This window comes from Nerophis ophidion, linkage group LG04, assembly GCF_033978795.1.
Source record: "Nerophis ophidion isolate RoL-2023_Sa linkage group LG04, RoL_Noph_v1.0, whole genome shotgun sequence".
NCBI lineage: Eukaryota > Metazoa > Chordata > Actinopteri > Syngnathiformes > Syngnathidae > Nerophis > Nerophis ophidion.
Window position 1 is genome coordinate 16,914,479 of NC_084614.1, and position 17,799 is coordinate 16,932,277.

Genomic DNA, 17,799 nt, shown 5'->3' on the forward strand with positions numbered 1-17,799 from the left:
AAATATATCAATAACTCAACGTTGCTCAAACGTTAATGTCACACAACACAATAAACAAAATAAACATGTAAAGCTCACTTTATTAAGTTGTTCCTCATCTACGAATCCCTCGAATTCTTCTTCTTCAGTGTCCGAATTAAACATGCCACAAGAGGTCTCGCAACTACGGTATTTCCCTGGTAGAAGAAGGAGCGCGCAGTGCATGCTGGGATAAATGACTGCGGGAGGCGTGCAGAGTTTAAACTCAAGGTGATCAGTCACACAGTGGAACACAGGAATAGAGCAGCAGCGAAAGTATTTAACATTAACAGCAGCGACACTGACTTGTTTAATAACGACTTCGACGAGACGTTGGATGCCGTATTCGCCCAACTGTTTGATTCGAACACTGAAAAAGAAAAATTTGAGGGATTCGTGGATGAGGAATAACTTAATAAAGTGAGGTTTACATGTTTATTTTGTGTGTTGTGTGACATTATCGTTTGTTATATCATTGCTTTGCACTATTTGGAGTGTTACTATATTGTGATTGCACTAACGTTTGATTTATCGTAACAGTATCAGACTGTTTTTTATGTGTTTATTGAATCGGGGTAAATAATAAAACAGCTGTTTATTCATTTTGGGAGTGAACAGAGTTTTCAGAACGCTGGTTTGTAATCTATTAATAAAGTTTGACTGACCGATCTGACTGTTTTGTTGACATTCCCTTTAGTGCAGCTCCATCTAAAAGATGCATAACGTAACCCCAGCCTCTACTGTAGCATCTATTCGCCTTATAATGCCGTGCACCTTATATATGAACAAAATATTAAAATAGGCCATTCATTGAAGGTGCGCCCTACAGTCCAGTGCACGTTAGAGTGCGGAATTTTATTTTTTTTTAATGAAAAAAAAAATCTACTTTTTTGGAGATAAACTTATAAAAAAAATATATATTTTTTTTAAATCAGTTTTTTATTGTATATTCTTTTTTTTATTCAGTTTTCGTGTTCCTTATTCTAAACCAGGCCCGGGCAATTATTTAGATTTGGGGGGCCAAATTTAGAGCAAACAATGTGTCTGGAGGCCGGTATATCTGATTTTTCGGAACACTAATACAAAACCTCACACTAATATCTGATTGAAAGCTAAAAACAATATGACGGACCGCCTTAAAAAACGGAATGGAATTCTAGGACTTTTTACCGAATGAGACACCCAGAATGTCCATTAGGAGAAATGTCAATTACAGTGGACTAGAATAGACATGACAAAGTGTCCACAACAGTGGATATCATCCATTGTCCATTACAGAGGACCTGGACAAATGTCCACTACAATGGATGCAGAAAAATGTCCATTACAGTGAACTACAATAGACATGGCAAAGTGTCCACAACAGGGGACATCATTGCATATCCACTACTGAAGAAAGTGGACAAATGTCCACTACAGTGGATGCGGGGAAATGTCCATTACAGTGGACTACAATTGACATGGCAAAGCGAGAAAAGTGGCGGGAATATATTAATTGTCTGGCATTTTCGGGTTTGGTCGGGACTCCTGATAAGGATCTCCTACAACTCCAGGACCAGTATTGTGCCATTTAAGAAAAACAGTTTTTAAAAATGTGGGGTAAGGTTCCCCCTTTATGACATTTTAGAGAAAAAAATTTTTTTTAAATATAAATTTTTCGCCATTTTCGGGTTTTGTTTGGACTCCCAATTATATTTTGGGACATCACCTAACACTCAAGGACCCGTATTGTGCCGTTGAAGCAAGACCGTTTTTTTTTCAACATTTTTTGAGTAAAGGTTCCCTTTACGTTATTTAAGCGAAAATAGTTGCGCAAATATTAACTTTTTTGGCGATTTTTTGGACTTTTCGGAACACAAGAACAAGGCGAATCATATTGTTGATGTAGATGATCATATCTGCAGTACAGATTTACTTTAAGAAAAGACAAGTGTTGGATAATTCTCGTTGCCTCATTTGTATTTCTATCTATCAGTTTTCTACAACTTATTATGGGTCACACTCCTGCTGCTTCAACTCCGGCTGTGCGCCCATAACCGCCGACCACGCCCACAAGCGTTTACCCTCCGCGGACAATCATCAATCAGCGCATTTGCCTGTGATGAGCGATCAGCCTTCATAAGCAGGCGCAGCTTAAGATCCCGTGCCAGAACGTAGCTCCTCGTACCTAGTACAGTAAGCCTACACATCTCTAGCTCTTCCACATGTGCAGACTCTCAGTGATCCCTTCCCGTCGTGCTTATTGTCGTGCTACAGCTTCCCGTCATCCTTCCTTGTCGTCGGCTTGTGTGTCTCGTCACCTTGGACCTCCTGTGGATTCCCCCTTGCCTTTCTGGACTTCGACCTCACGCCTGCCTACCGACCACGACGCCACGCTCCTGTCCTCGGCCATCTGCCTGCCCTTTGACACTCGAGCCTGCCTTGTCCTTATTGGACTTCCACCTGGATCTCAACACGCACCTCTCAACACTGTCTGGCAACCACTCTCAGATAAGTCTCACACATAGTCACACTATCGCTTTAAAAACACACCACACTCACATACTAAGCTGTCATTTAACACGCTGAGAGTTAACGACGTCATCGCCTCTCTGCCGTCTTCTTCTCCCGCTGTCCCATCACACAGCTTGTCCCTTTCAGCGTCGTGGGGGGTGCTGTAGCCTATCACAGCTGCATTCGGGTGGAGTCACCACCTCATGGCAGGGCCAACACAGATAGACAACACTCACATTCACACACTGGGGTCAATATAGTGTTGTTAATCAACATATCCCCAGGTGCATGTCTTGACTTTATTAAATGTTTGGGTGGAATTTTATTCAACAATGCCAGTTTTCTTTTAAGTGATATATAAGTCTATCAGAACTGTATCTATTTTATGGAGGAATGTAGTTAACCATAGAACTGGCACTAACTGTTATCAAAAAAGTATTGATTTTGAATAATGAATCGTTTTGAATCCAGAAATCGATTCTGAATCAACTCATTAGTAACGAGCCGGTATTTTGAAAGGCTCCTTGATAGGAAAAGATCCGGCTCCCTTCCATGGGCCATAAATCCAATCTTTACTCTCCAAAAGACAGCAAATCAACGTTGAGGAAAAAGCTCCAGTCAAGGTCACTGAGGAGGACGTTGTGTTGAGCCAACTGGAGTAAAGCAGAACCTCCATCACCTACTGACTTTTGAATGGATTATCATGCAGTGGTTCTTATTTTTACATTCTAAAAAATGACAACAAGGTTTTTCCATGGCCACAGAAATTATTCTCTGCATTTGACCCATCACCCTTGAGCAGTGGGCAGCAACAGTGCTGCGCCCGGGAATCATTTTTGGTGATTTAACCCCCAATTTCCAAACCTTAATTCTGAGTGCCAAGCAGGGAGGTAATGGGTCCCATTTTTATAGTCTTTGGTATGACTCAGCCGGGGTTTGAACTCACAACCTACCGATCTCAGGGCGGACACTCTACCCACTAGGCCACTGAGTAGGTGGTAAATACATATATATAAATACATATATATATATACATACAATTATATATACAAATATACATATATACATACACACACATACTGTATACAGGACTGTCTCAGAAATTTAGAATATTGTGATAAAGTCCTTTATTTTCTGTAATGCAACTAAAAACATGAAAATGTCATACATTCTGGATTAATTACACATCAACTGAAATATTGCAAGCCTTTTATTATTTTAATATTGCTGATTATGGCATACAGCTTAAGAAAACTCAAAACTCCTATCTAAAAAAATTACAATATTTCCTCAGACCAAGTTAAAAAAAAAGATCTATAACAGCAAAACAAAATCAAACATTTGAAAATTTCAATTAATGCACTCAGTACTTGGTTGGGAATCCTTTTGCACTGATTACTGCATTAATACGGCGCGGCATGTAGGCAATCGGCCTGTGGCCTTGCTGAGGTGTTATGGATGCCCAGGAGACTTCAATAGCGGCCTTTAGCTCATTTGCATTATTGGGCCTGGTGTCTTTCAGCTTCTTCTTCACAATAACCCACCAATTCTCTATGAGGTTCAGGTCAGGGGAGTTGGCAGGCCAATGGAGGACAGTAATGCCATGGTCAGTACACCAGTTACTGGTGGTTTTGGCACTGTGGAAAGGTGCCAGATCATGCTGGAAAATTAAATCATCATCTCCATAGAGCTTCACAACAGATGGAAGCATGTACACAGCTGCATTGACTCTGGACTTGATGAAACACAGTGGACCAAAACCAACAGCTGACATGGCTCCCCAAACCATTGCTGACTGAGGGAACTTCCGTTGTCTAGAGTTCAGGAGTGGTTTGACCATGGGAATACGGCTATTGAAGCTGTATCTGTTGAAAAGCTCTATGGAGATGATGATTTCATTTTCCAGCATGATCTGGCACCTTTCCACAGTGCCAAAACCACCAGTAACTGGTGTACTGACCATGGCATTACAGTCCTCCATTGGCCTGCCAACTCCCCTGACCTGAACCTCAGAGAATTTGTGGGTTATTGTGAAGAAGAAGCTGAAAGACACCAGGCCCAATAATGCAAATGAGCTAAAGGCCGCTATTGAAGCATCCTGGGCATCCATAAAACCTCAGCAATGCCACAGCCCGATTGCCTCCTTGCCACGCCGTATTGATGCAGTAATCCGTGCAAAAGGATTCCCAACCAAGTACTGAGTGCATTAATTGACATTTTCAAATGTTTGATTTTATTTTGCTGTTATAAAACTTTTTTTCTTAACTTGGTCTGAGAAAATATTCAAATTTTTTGAGATAGGATTTTTGAGTTTTCTTAAGCTGTATGTCGTAATCACCAATATTAAAATAATAAAAGGCTTGCAATATTTCAGTTGATGTGTAATGAATCCAGAATGTATGACATTTTCATGTTTTTAGTTGCATTATAGAAAAAAAAGGACTTTATCACAATATTCTAATTTTCTGAGACAGTCCTGTACATATATACATACATACGTATATATACACACACACACACACACATATAGGTGTGCAACAATACCAGATTCGTATAGAACTGTGCAATACTTTGGTTTCAATTCGGTTTATCAACTTATGACGATACGCTCTGTGCTTAAAGCTCATTGGATCTGCGCCACCCACATTCATTCAACGGTATGTCGCAAGTGTCACACCACAACAAACTACAACAGTGGAAATCCAGCAAACATAACACCCCAATGCGGAAATAGGTGGAACCAAACAAAAACAAAGAGTGACAACACACAATCTACAAACTTTACCTGGGGGATTTAGAGAGCCATTTGCACATTCAAAGAGGGCAAAATAAATTGATCGGGCGATTCCTACTTTGATTGCTGTCGACATGCGACCCTTTTCTGTTGCGGAAAATGTCTGGTTTGCTGTGGACAATTAAGCCCTGTTACAAAATTCCTTTACGAACCTATTTCACCTATATTGTAGTTCCTGCTTTGTACAAGACTCAAGGCCAATTAAAGACAGCTGTATCCGTAGCACCTGTTGTTACTCAGCTGCTCAGAATGCAACAGAGAAGATGGGTGATTTATATTTTATTATTCTTTTTTACAAGCTGCTGTTTTTGTTTTGTATAGTGCTCAGCATGCACAGTAGACAATGGGGCAGGGAGAACTGCACCAGAGACATTTAATATACTGTAATTCAAACACTACGTTTGAGTTGAAACAAAAATGTTGATAATTCTAATAAACTACAAGTTACAAAAAGCCATGGAAATTCCTCTTTTTTGTATCGGAAAAAATATTGAACCGTGAATTTTGTGTGTCGTTGCTATATATATATATATATATATATATATACATACACACACACACACACATATATATATACATTTTAGAGACTATAAGGTGCACTTAAAATCATTTCATTTTCTCAAAAATCGACAGTGCGCCTATTGTAAGGAATAATTCTGATTGTGCTTACCGACCTCGACACAGTATTATTTGGTATATAGTGTAAGGATAAGTGTGACCAGTAGATGGCAGTCACACATAATATATACGTATAGACTGCAAGATGACATCAGTACACAACACAAAAACTTTAAATGTTTCATTGAAAATATAGAACCTTACACACGGCCATAAAAAATCTGTCAAACTGTTTTTAGTACGACTTTGGTAAGCTATGAAGCCGCAACGCTTGGATTGTCGGAGCATTAAACATGAGTATTACTATGTTGTGTGTATAAGGACTGCAAAATGGCACCTGATAGCAGACAATATCTGGTGTTCTGTTTTGCTATATTATGCAGAACTAATTTTTCTTACCTTCTGGTACTTGCTGATCTGTATTTGGGATCCATATAAGTCCTGAATGTTTGTGCATGTCCGCCATTGTAGTCCGTGCCGACCCTGTAATGGATAAAGCTCCTACTTTTAATCCCTTTTTGTTGTGAGGCATTCATCCTCGGCTGATGCCTTTTCTAATATAAAGTAGTGTAAATTTCAAACTTATATTTGTCAGTAGCATTGCTATGGACGTGCTAAATCGGTGTAGTGAGTTTCACACACCGAACTTTAGTTTTTAGACAGTTGTGGTCAGATGGTTTGTCACGGGACATTCGGTACACGGTGTTGTTGTTGCACAGGTGAGCCACTGATGAGGAGATGCTGCTCTGTTATTGATTGAAGTAAAGTCTGAACGTCATTAAAACAGTTACCTCCATCTTTTGACACTTCTTCCACTCCCGTCCTTGCACGCTACACCGCTACAACAAAGAAGACGCTGACGAAGTGGAGCTACGTAAATAAGACCGCCTACAAAATGCCGCATCTTGAAGAGGCGGTCAGAGAACGACTTGAAGATGATCTGTAAAACATAATTTGTGCAACATTTTAATCAAAGAACCACCATTACATGTTATGTAGACCACAAAAAAGTGTTTTAAATGTAGAAAAAAAATCCTAATATGACCTCTAATGCGCCATACAATCCAGTGCACCTTTTGTATGAAAGTAGACCTATTGGCAGTGTGCCTTATAATCCGATGCGCCTTGTGGTCCGAAAAATGTGTGTGTGTATATATATGTATATATATATATATATATATATATATATATATATATATATATATATATACTGTATACATTTATTAGTGAGGGAAATAATCGATTTTTGGATTAATCGCAATTCATACATGGACGATTATGAAATTGATTAGTAAACGTCAAGCGATTATAAATTAATCATAAAGTAATGCAGACGGTTCTAAAATTTGGCTGACTGCAGTGAGCCACCTAACCGAGAGATCACACCAGCTCCTTGATTTTAGAGCACTTATGTTTCTGTTTTGCACACATTTAATACAAACATAATAAATGTGATGGGAATTAATACAACTGTTTCTTATTACAAATGCGATGTTCTTAAAAGTTGCAAGTGATAAACTCTTATTTAGTGCAATGAAAAGAAATGTAAAACAGCTTTAATATACATGTATTAAAAATGAATCAATAATAGATTTTTAATCGAATTGTAACTCCTGGATTGTAATCGAATCGTGAGGCTAGGATAGGGTGACTGGCAACACTAAAATAATGGCCCTCGTGTGTGAATGTTGTCTGTGTTGCACCCCCCGCGATCCCGAAAAGGAAAAGCAGTAGATATATATTTATATATATTATATATATATATATAAGATTAGATTAGATAGTACTTTATTTATTCCTTCAGGAAAATTAACATTTTCAGCACAATCCAATTCAAGATCAGACAAACATTACAGGGAGACAGAACAGAATCGCTGACGGGTCTGCCGACTTCCAGCGCCCCTTACAAAGGTGAGAAAAGGGTGACATTGGGAGAGGGGGTGAGTGAAAAAAATTTGAAATAAAATATATATAAATGTATATATATATAAATATACACATACACAGTATATATATATACACATACATATATGTATTTTTTTTTATAGAAATAATTGTCATGACTTTATGTCAACAAAATAAATGACTTTTTTTCTGTATGTGCATAAAAATACGGCTCACAACCGGGAATCGGTTCTCATCACTCACTTAAGGAATCGATTCTCTACTGTACTTCGGAGGGGAGTAGCTTCATGCATAGCCTACACAGAGCTCCCATTCTGTTGTTCTCCACTTACAGCGTGAGCCGTAATTTACTGAATGCTGGTGCCCGTTCTAAGGTTATCATCACGTTTCATTTTTAGTGCAATGAGTTTGCCGAATGAGAGGCTGGGACACGCGAGGCATTAGTGACAACTGTTCACAGCGTTTATTTCCATTGTCATGTCACAAAAACAAACTGGAAACCTAAGTGGAAAAAGAGAAATCTTTCAATTTTATATAATTTCTTCTGTTTTTCTTTTATGTTTTTTTTTTCCTCTGGTGTTTCACAAGGTGTCGCACTTGCACTTTTACACTGATGAAAATAATGAAATCGCAGAGAAATCTCTTTTCCCAAGGACACAAAAAGATTGACTTTTTTTTTCTTGTTAACAGGAGGCGGGGTTAGGTGAGGAATAAAGGGGCGGAGCCCGGGGAAGGAGTGGTACGTAAGTGAAAGAAAGAGGGCTGCGAGGACGGCGGCTGTTGCACGACGTTCACAAACTGATAAACGGAGACGGATAAGACAGGCGCGGTGGAGGTGGGGATGGAGGGCAGTGTGCTTTGTCACCTTCAAATGAAACCTAGCGGCTCTCGCACTCACACGCAAATGTAAAATAAAATAAAAAATAAAATACAAAAAAAAAAAAACCCACACAGTCATCTGCTAGAAAACAACAACACAAGGAGGAGAGGGCGATAGGAGGAAGTGACCTTTCCAGGGAGAGATTGAGATTGGTTGATAGGGAGGGCGAGGAAGAGGAGTGGCAGTAGAAGATTGGCAGTGATACGGAAGCTGGATACAAACAAAATCCCAAAAACTTTGTTTTTAAAAACTAAAAATGTGCCCCACCTCGTTCACCGTCTGGTACATTGGCAGTAGCCGGCATACAGTCAGGTCTCGTTTTGAAAGTGGAGGCGGCGGCTTGGTGCGCTATGGCAACAAGCATCGGCACGATGGCGGCGGCTGGCAGGAAGGTGCTGTACAGGGATGGAGAAAATGTTGTTGGGGGCATTTCCCAAGCCAACATGCACTCCCCTTGTCGTTGGTCCTGGTGGAATCGTGGCGTTTTTTTTTTTTAAGAAGAGAATAGAGGAAGCGTAAACACTCTAGGCAGTCGATAGCTGCACTGGTTTGTTACCATGCCGACGTGCGCTCGTCTGAACGTAAACAACAACAACAACGGACGGTTGCCGGCCTTTACGTGCCAATTAGCCGTTGGTGTGAGTGCGGGAGAGGCCAGATGGGGGCGGAGCTTGAGAAAGGTCCAGTGAGAGGTCAGAGAGGGGAGGCAGAGGACAGACAGGAAGGGAGAGGCTGGGGGAGGAAGATCAGACGTTTATGACGCTTTGATAATTTAATAGTACGTCTCCTTTTCCACCCAACCTGCAGACGTCAAGAAAAAGAAGAAGAAGAAGAAGAAGACAGCAGAGTCAGCACAAACTAAAGAGGGCCTTTTATTGTTTGTGCGTTACCTCCAGGGTTTCGGCGCAGGATGAGTTTTCGGATCTCGTCGTAAACAAAGATGAGGAAACTGTACGGGAAGGCAATGAACCACCAGCTGGGCCTGAGCGAGGACAATTGGCGAGGAGAAGGTGAAGCCGTGGCACTCGCTGACGAACGGGGAGATGAGTGACGATTCGACACTTACTTGAGCGGGTACATGCGCAGTGCCACGTCCATGCCAGGGCAGTAAGACAGGAAGGCAGCCAGGGCAGTTTCCTCAAACAGGCCAAAGATCAAAATCTTGTTCCTGGAGGGAAATGACAAGAAACAAAAAATTATGTCAAATACACAATAATAAACATTGTTAAAGAGGAATTATCAACTGATTCCAGTCCAAAATGACGGCTTGTTTTTTTTTCCAGGTATTTACAAATTAGATGACATGTTCGTGTGAATTGAGAATTCATTTTCCAATGTGCAGCCATGATCTAATGTTTAGCCAGAATGAAAGTCAAGTCTTTACTTACACCTAGTGGCCACTGGTAGAAAGCACAATTGGATAAAACAGGGTTCCTGCAGATTTTCCATTCAAAATGTTCATACTTTTTCCAGACGCTTTAATGAAAGTACAAACATTCTTGTGTATCTTCTACATCAATGGTTCTAAAAAAATTTTCAGGGATGTACCCCCGCCCTGTGAACATTTCTTTAATTCAAGTATCCCCTAATCAGAGCAAAGCATTTTTGGATGAAAGAAAGAGATAAAGAAGTAAAATAAAGCACTATGTCATCAGTTTCTGATTTATTAAATTGTATAACAGTGCAAAATATTGCTCATTTGTAGTGGTCTTTCTTGAACTATTTTGAAAAAAAGATAAAAATTACAAAAAACTTGATGAAAAATAAACAAGTGATTCAATTATAAATAACGATTTCTACACATAGAAGAAATCATCAACTTAAAGTGCCCTCTTTGGGGATTGTAATAGAGATCCATCTGGATTCATCAACTTGATTCTAAACATTTCTTCACAAAAAAAGAAATCTTTGACATCAATATTTATGAAACATGTCCACAAAAAATCTAGCTATCAACACTGAATATTGCATTGTTGTAGGTTTTTTTTCAGTTTATGACCTTACATTCATATTTTGTTGAAGTATTATTCAATAAATATATTTATAAAGGATTTTTTAATTGTTATTTTTAGAATATTTTTTTTTAAATCCCTTGTACCCCTTGGCATACCTTCAAGTACCCCCAGGGGTACACGTACCCCCATTTGAGAACCACTGTTCTACACAAATTATGGAATTAATTATTGGAGATCCTAATGTTGTATATGTCAAGGGAAGTGAAGTGAATTATATTTATATAGTGCTTTTCTCTAGAGACTCAAAGCGATTTACATAGTGAAACCCAATATCTAAGTTACATTTTTAAACCAGGTAAGAGGTGGGTTAAGTGTCTTGCCCAAGGACACAACGGCAGTGACTAGGATGGCAGAAGCGGGGATTGAACCTGCAACCCTCAAGTTGCTGGCACGGCCGCTCTACCAACCGAGCATTACCGCCTTTGTGTTAAATCCAGAGAATTAACACAAAGTCTGCATTGAGTTTATTTGTCCTTTCGGGATCTTTAGCAAACACGTCTTTATATTGGGGATTTATAAGCCAGTAACCATTCTGAGTTTGGTCCAAGATAGTACAAGCCATTTTAATACCTTGCTCACAAAATGTGCGTGTCAACACAACAGAGCGAAGTAGCAGCCACGCTGAGCAACGTGTGTACATGGCAGCCATCTTAATGGGCCCCACTTTACCATTTGGGAGGGTCATAATATGATTATTTTTCTACATTTAAAACCCTGTCTTGTGGCCTATAAAATGTGTAATGGCGGTTCTTTTGTCAAAGAAACGTCTTCAAGCTAACCTTCTTTCCAGGATGCACCTTTTGTGAGCAGCCTTTTTTATATGTTTCCACTTTGACAGCGTCTTCTTCCTGTCATCTTTGCTGTTGTTTTTAGCGCTTCCATACAGAGTCTACTGACAGATATAAGCATACTTGCCAACCCTCCTGATTTTTTCCTGAGACTCCCGAATTTCAGTGCCCCTCCCAAAAATCTCCCGGGGCAACCATTCTCCCGAATTTCTCCCGATTTACACCCGGACAACAATATTAGGAGCTTGCCTTAAAGTCACTGCCTTTAACGTCCTCTAAAACCTGTCGTCAGATCCTCTTTTTCTATGTACACTCAGCGTGTCTGCCCAGTCACATAATATATGCGGCTTTTACAGACACACATAAAAGAATGCACTGTTTACTTGGTCAACAGCCATACAGGTCAAATTGAGGGTGGCCGTATAAACAACTTTAACACCATTACAGATTTGCGCCACACTGTGAACCCACACCAAACAAGAATGACAAAAACCTTTCAGGAGAACATCCGCACCACAACACAACATAAACATAACAGAAGAAATACCCAGAATCCCTTGCAGCACTAACTCTTCTTTGACGCTACAGTATACACACCCGTCACCACCAAACCCTGCCCCCACCAACCCCGCATCCTCCCTTTCCCCCCTCCACATCCCCATCACCTGAATTCGGAGGTCTCAAGGTTGGCTAGAATGGATACAAGTTTGAACTATACGCTACTTTGTATTAGGAATGGCAAAGGCGGAGGATGCATGTGCATGTACGAGACAGTCTGCCCCACATCAAGAGCATAAAGAAAAATAAGAAACTTACTGTCTACAACTTGGACAACAATGGCGGACTCGCGCAAAGCACTTTGTGTACTAGTGATGCGCGGTTTGCGGTCACAACCGCGGAGTCCGCAGATAAACCGCGGGTCGGGCGGGCGACATGACGAAAAAATAGATTTTAAATAGAAGCGGGCGGGTGGCGGTTGAACCAATTCGGAAATATATATTGTAATAATCCCAGGTATGTAGGCTCATAAAACTTCTTCGTTTGTCTTGTCTTTATTGCACAAGATGTAATACAACCACACAACAGCTCTCATGTCTCTAACGCTTTTCCCGGGACAACTCGAACTCTCACTTCCTGTCGACAACGTCACTTCCCTATCTCTCCCGGAAGTCCCGCCCCCCAGCCAAAGTCATTGGCTAACACCCCGTAGCCAGCCGCTACATTATACATAGTTAAATGTTATGTTGAAGAGGTTAATTTAGCCTACTGACGTATATTTATAAATGATTGATTTATATAGGCTAGTAGGTAAAGTGTTGTACCTGACAATCCATATCACGTCACAGACAACGTCATGCTAACATCACGTGACACCTCTGATGAAGGCTGCAGAAGCAAGGTAGCCCAAACTTGTCAGGTACAATACTTTACCTTACTAGCCTATAGAAATCAACCATTTATTAATAGTTAAATGTTGTTACCCACATACGAAAAAGCAGCACTCTTTGAAACAGTATGTGAGCATACTTTTATTTTGAAGTGTCTCGTTTGGTCTGTCGACGGATGTAAGGAAGCTACTTCCGGGTATGGCCAACAAGGTATTAGTTTGTCATTTGTTGGTATTTTATTTGGTAAAATGTTTGATCCACATGCTGTGCATGTTATTATTTTTACGTTTGTAACGTGCTTTATTTATAACAGTTTTCACGATGAATTCGAAGGGAAAGAAGCCTTCAAATAGATCAGTTCAAGAAAGCCATTGTGTCCGTGCTATTTGGAGGGAGTTACACTTTCTAACCTCACTAATGCCTTGCATCGTCTATATCAGATATATAACAACGGGCGGGTGGCATTTGATGAAATGTTGGTTCGGGTGGATTGCGGGTGGATGACGACTTTAGTGATCCGGTTGCGGATGATATAATTGCCTATCCGCGCATCTCTATTGTGTACATTTCTAACAAATGTGGATAATCCGCTAACAGAGGAGTGTCAAGCTCATTTTAGGCTCAGAGGCCACATGGAGGAAAATCTATTCCCATGCGGGCTGGACTGGTAAAACCATGACATTAAAATTTAAAAAACAAAAGGCAACTTCAGATTGTTTTCTTTGTCTTACTTTGGCCAAAAGTAGAACGAGCGCATTCTGAAAATGTACAGATCACAACTAATCCTCTTGGCAAAACACTTCAAGTTAGTTGAACCTTTCGAGGGGAAAAAATGGTGCCGTTTCAAAAACATCATAAAGAGCACAAGAACTTAGACTTTGCCTCAGTGTTTTTAAAAAGCCATTAAACTTTAAGCACTTCCTGTTCAGCATTCTAATGTTGGCAGTTCATTGAAAACTGTTGGAAAAGCAATCGAGTGTTTCTTCAAACCACCGCATTGGTGGAATTCGCATACAGCCCCAACACATTCATTTATCATTATTCAAATATTCCAATTATATTACCAAAATATTTATCAAAATGACATAATAGCAATATTTAAGGGTACATAACTACAAACTTAACCAATGTGAACATAGTAGATTTAAGTATGAAATATACAAACCCCGTTTCCATATGAGTTGGGAAATTGTGTTAGATGTAAATATAAACGAAATACGATGATTCGCAAATCATTTTTAACTCATATTCAGTTAAATATGCCAAAAAGACAAGATATTTGATGTTCAAACTCATAAATTAACTTAGAATTTCATGGCTGCAACACGTGCCAAAGTAGTTGGGAAAGGGCATGTTCACCACTGTGGTAGTGAAGTGAAGTGAATTGTATTTATATAGCGCTTTTTCTCTAGTGACTCAAAGCGCTTTACATAGTGAAACCCAATATCTAAATTACATATAAACCAGTGTGGGTGGCACTGGGAGCAGGTGGGTAAAGTGTCTTGCCCAAGGACACAACGGCAGTGACTAGGATGGTGTAAGCGGGGATCGAACCGGCAACCCTAAAGTTGCTGGCACGGCCGCTCTACCAACCGAGCTATACCGCCCCTATACCGTACATCACCTTTTCTTTTAACAACACTCAATAAACGTTTGGGAACTGAGGAAACTAATTGCTGAAGCTTTGAAAGTGGAATTCTTTCCCATTCTTGTTTTATGTAGAGCTTCAGTCATTCAACAATCCGGGGTCTCCGCTGTCGTATTTTACGCTTCATAACGCGCCACACATTTTCGATGGGAGACAGGTCTGGACTGCAGGCGGGCCAGGAAAGTACCCGCACTCTTTTACTACAAAAACATGCTGTTGTAACACGTGGCTTGGCATTGTCTTCCTGAAATAAGCAGGAGCGTCCATGATAACGTTCCTTGGACGACAACATATGTTGCTCCAAAACCTGTATGGACCATTCAGCATTAATGGTGCCTTCACAAATGTGTAAGGTACCCATGCCTTGGGCACTAATACACCCCCATACCATCACAGATGCTGGCTTTTGAACTTTGCGCCTATAACAATCCGGATGGTTATTTTCCTCTTTGTTCTGGAGGACACCACGTCCGCAGTTTCCAAATATAATTTGAAATGGGGACTCGTCAGACCACAGAACACTTTTCCACTTTGCATCAGTCCATCTTAGATGTGCTCGGGCCCAGCGAAGCCGGCGGCGTTCCTGGGTGTTGTTGATAAATGGGTTTTGCTTTGCATAGCAGAGTTTTAACTTGCACTTACAGATGTAGCGACCAACTGTAGTTACTTGCAGCTTTAATTGATTTTTGTGTTTACCCATGTAAACAAGTAAGCATACATTTTTTTTTCCAAAACAATGTACCTTGTTTGTAGCCCGTAGCTCACTTAGCTAATGCTAACAGCTTACTAAATGCTGTGTGTGTAACAGAATAATACATGCTGTGATTCAAACTTACCAATGTGAAAATGCAGTGAACACACCAACACGTACCAGGTGATGGTGTCAAAAGTCATGTTTGATCGTCGCACAGCTGCAATAAAGGCTATTTACCGTCTCTTTATTAGCTCACTAACCCGACGTTTTTGGTTTTCCTTTTACGCTGGAAATGAGAAAAATCTCAGCTAATATTTTTTTTTCCTGAAGCGCTCATGACAACGATTAAAGCAGTTATTGATGCAGCTTTTTTGCGCCATGTTTTGAACTTGTTACAAAAAAGAACAAAACATTTTTGCAAATACCTTTGTATTCAGCCATGTAAATAAGCTATTAAGAGGCCCTCAAGACCCACAATGCGTTGAGTTTACTATATCACACTATCAAGTCCTATCATAGCAAACATGGACTCACTTCATGCCCTGCTGGAAGACAGAATTGCGTCTGGTCTTGCAGATGATGACGTCGGCCCACTGCACCACCACGATGCTGACAAAGAAGGCTGTGTGGCACGTGAACTCCACAATCTTGCGCTGCTCATATGTCTGAGTGCGAGTGGGACGTGAAGGAGAAGAACATTCACATTTTCTGCCTCCAAGTGTTTTTCTGTGCGAAGACGCCGTCTCATACCCATTGCTGGCCGTAGCTGTCCTCAAGGTCGTTGTTGGAGCGGTCGTCCCAGTTGAGCCGGATGCCCATTAGCACAGAGGGCCGGAAGCCATTTTCAGCCATGATGACAAAATAGGCAAAGAAGCCTCCGAGAGCTTGAATCATACCTAAATACACAAACGGGTTAATAGTGAAAAAGCTAACAGAAATGGAGTGAGTAAAACAGGGTTGTCAAACTGGTTTTCATTGAGGGCCACATTGCAGTTATGGTTGCCCTCAGAGGGCCGATTATAACAATGAGTAATATATGAATATACATGTATGTATATTTTTAATACATTAACAATATATTTTTTTACATAAGCTGCAAGAAAAGTATTTACATTTTACCTTAAAAACTGGCAGCTCAGTCACCAGAATTTTACAGTATAGGCAGTATTTTTTTTTAACAGCATATCCAAAATGGAATAAATAGAATGGAATGGAATAACAACACCACTTTTTTTAGCGGTAAAATTCAAGCCAGTTTTTTTTATTTTTTATTACCGTATAATCTTGTTTTAATGTATTTTTTGTCCGTTTTTTAATGTTTTGGTGTCTTAAAGCAGTGGTTCTCAACTTTTTTTCAGTGATGTACCCCCTCTGAACATATTTTTAATTCATGTACCCCGTAATCACAGCAAAGTATTTTTGGTTGGAGAAAAAAAGAGATAAAGAAGTAAAATACAGCACTACGTCATCAGTTTCCTATTTATTAAATTGTATAACAGTGTAAAATATTGCTCATTTGCAGTGGTCTTTCTTGAACTATTTGAAAAAAAAGATATAAAAATAACTGAAAACAAGTGATTCGATTATAAATAAAGATTTCTACACATAGAAGTAATCATCGACTTTAAGTGCCCTCTTTGGGGATTGTAATAGAGATCCATCTGGATTCATGAACTTCATTCTAAACATTTCTTCACAAAAAAATACATCTTTAACATCAATATTTATGGAACATATCCACAAAAAATCTCGCTGTCAACACTGAATATAGCATTGTTGTATTTTTTTTCACAGTTTATGAACTTACATTCATATGTTGTTGAAGTAATATTCAAAAAATATATTTATAAAGGATTTTTGAATTGTTATTTTTCAACAAATGTATTTATAAAGGATTTTTGAAGTGTTTTTATTTTTAGAATATTTTTTAAAGATTTCACGTACCCCTTGGCATACCTTCAAGTACCCCCAAGGGTACGCGTACCACATTTTGAAACAACTGTCAAAGTATATGGAAAAAAATTGTTCCAAAGTTGATTTTACAGTAAAAAGCTCAGTTGGCGGAATTGAACCGTAAAATCTATTGTCAATTTTGCAGTCTACAATTTGATTGATAGTTTGTTTTGAAATCATAAGTCAAGCAGATATTTAAGTAAAGTATTATTTTTAAATGGTTAATGGGTTATACTTGTATGGCTCTTTTCTACCTTCAAGGTACTCAAAGCGCTTTGACACTATTTCCACATTCACGCACACAGTCACACACTAATGGCGGGAGCTGCCATGCAAGGCCCTAACCACGACCCATCAGGAGCAAGGGTGACGTGTCTTGCTCAAGGACACAACGGACGTGACGAGGTTGGTAGAATGTGGGGATCGAACCAGGAACCCTCAAGTTGCCGGCACGGCCACTCTCCCAACATCGCCACGCCGTGCCGGCGTAATTTGAACAAAAAACAGTTTTGGTATACATAATACTTTGATTTTGATAATATTGATTTTTAAAATACATGCAATTGCATTTAGTACATGATTTTTAATGTCAAAAGGGAAAGAAC

At 39.7% G+C, this 17,799-nt stretch overlaps 1 protein-coding gene across 3 annotated transcripts in view; it reads right to left on the minus strand.

Moving 5' to 3' along the window:
* Positions 1-8,268: 8,268 nt before the first annotated feature.
* Positions 8,269-17,799, minus strand: part of atp1a3a (ATPase Na+/K+ transporting subunit alpha 3a) — a 53,371-nt gene continuing 43,840 nt past the window's right edge. For all 3 annotated transcript variants that reach the window (XM_061897286.1, XM_061897288.1, XM_061897287.1), the window contains 5 exons: positions 15,992-16,137; positions 15,776-15,906; positions 9,775-9,876; positions 9,599-9,690; positions 8,269-9,509 (listed from right to left, as the gene is read on the minus strand). In XM_061897286.1, coding sequence (XP_061753270.1) covers positions 9,481-9,509; positions 9,599-9,690; positions 9,775-9,876; positions 15,776-15,906; positions 15,992-16,137 — 500 coding nt within the window. In that variant the 3' untranslated portion in view covers positions 8,269-9,480. The remainder of the gene's footprint in view (positions 9,510-9,598; positions 9,691-9,774; positions 9,877-15,775; positions 15,907-15,991; positions 16,138-17,799) is intronic.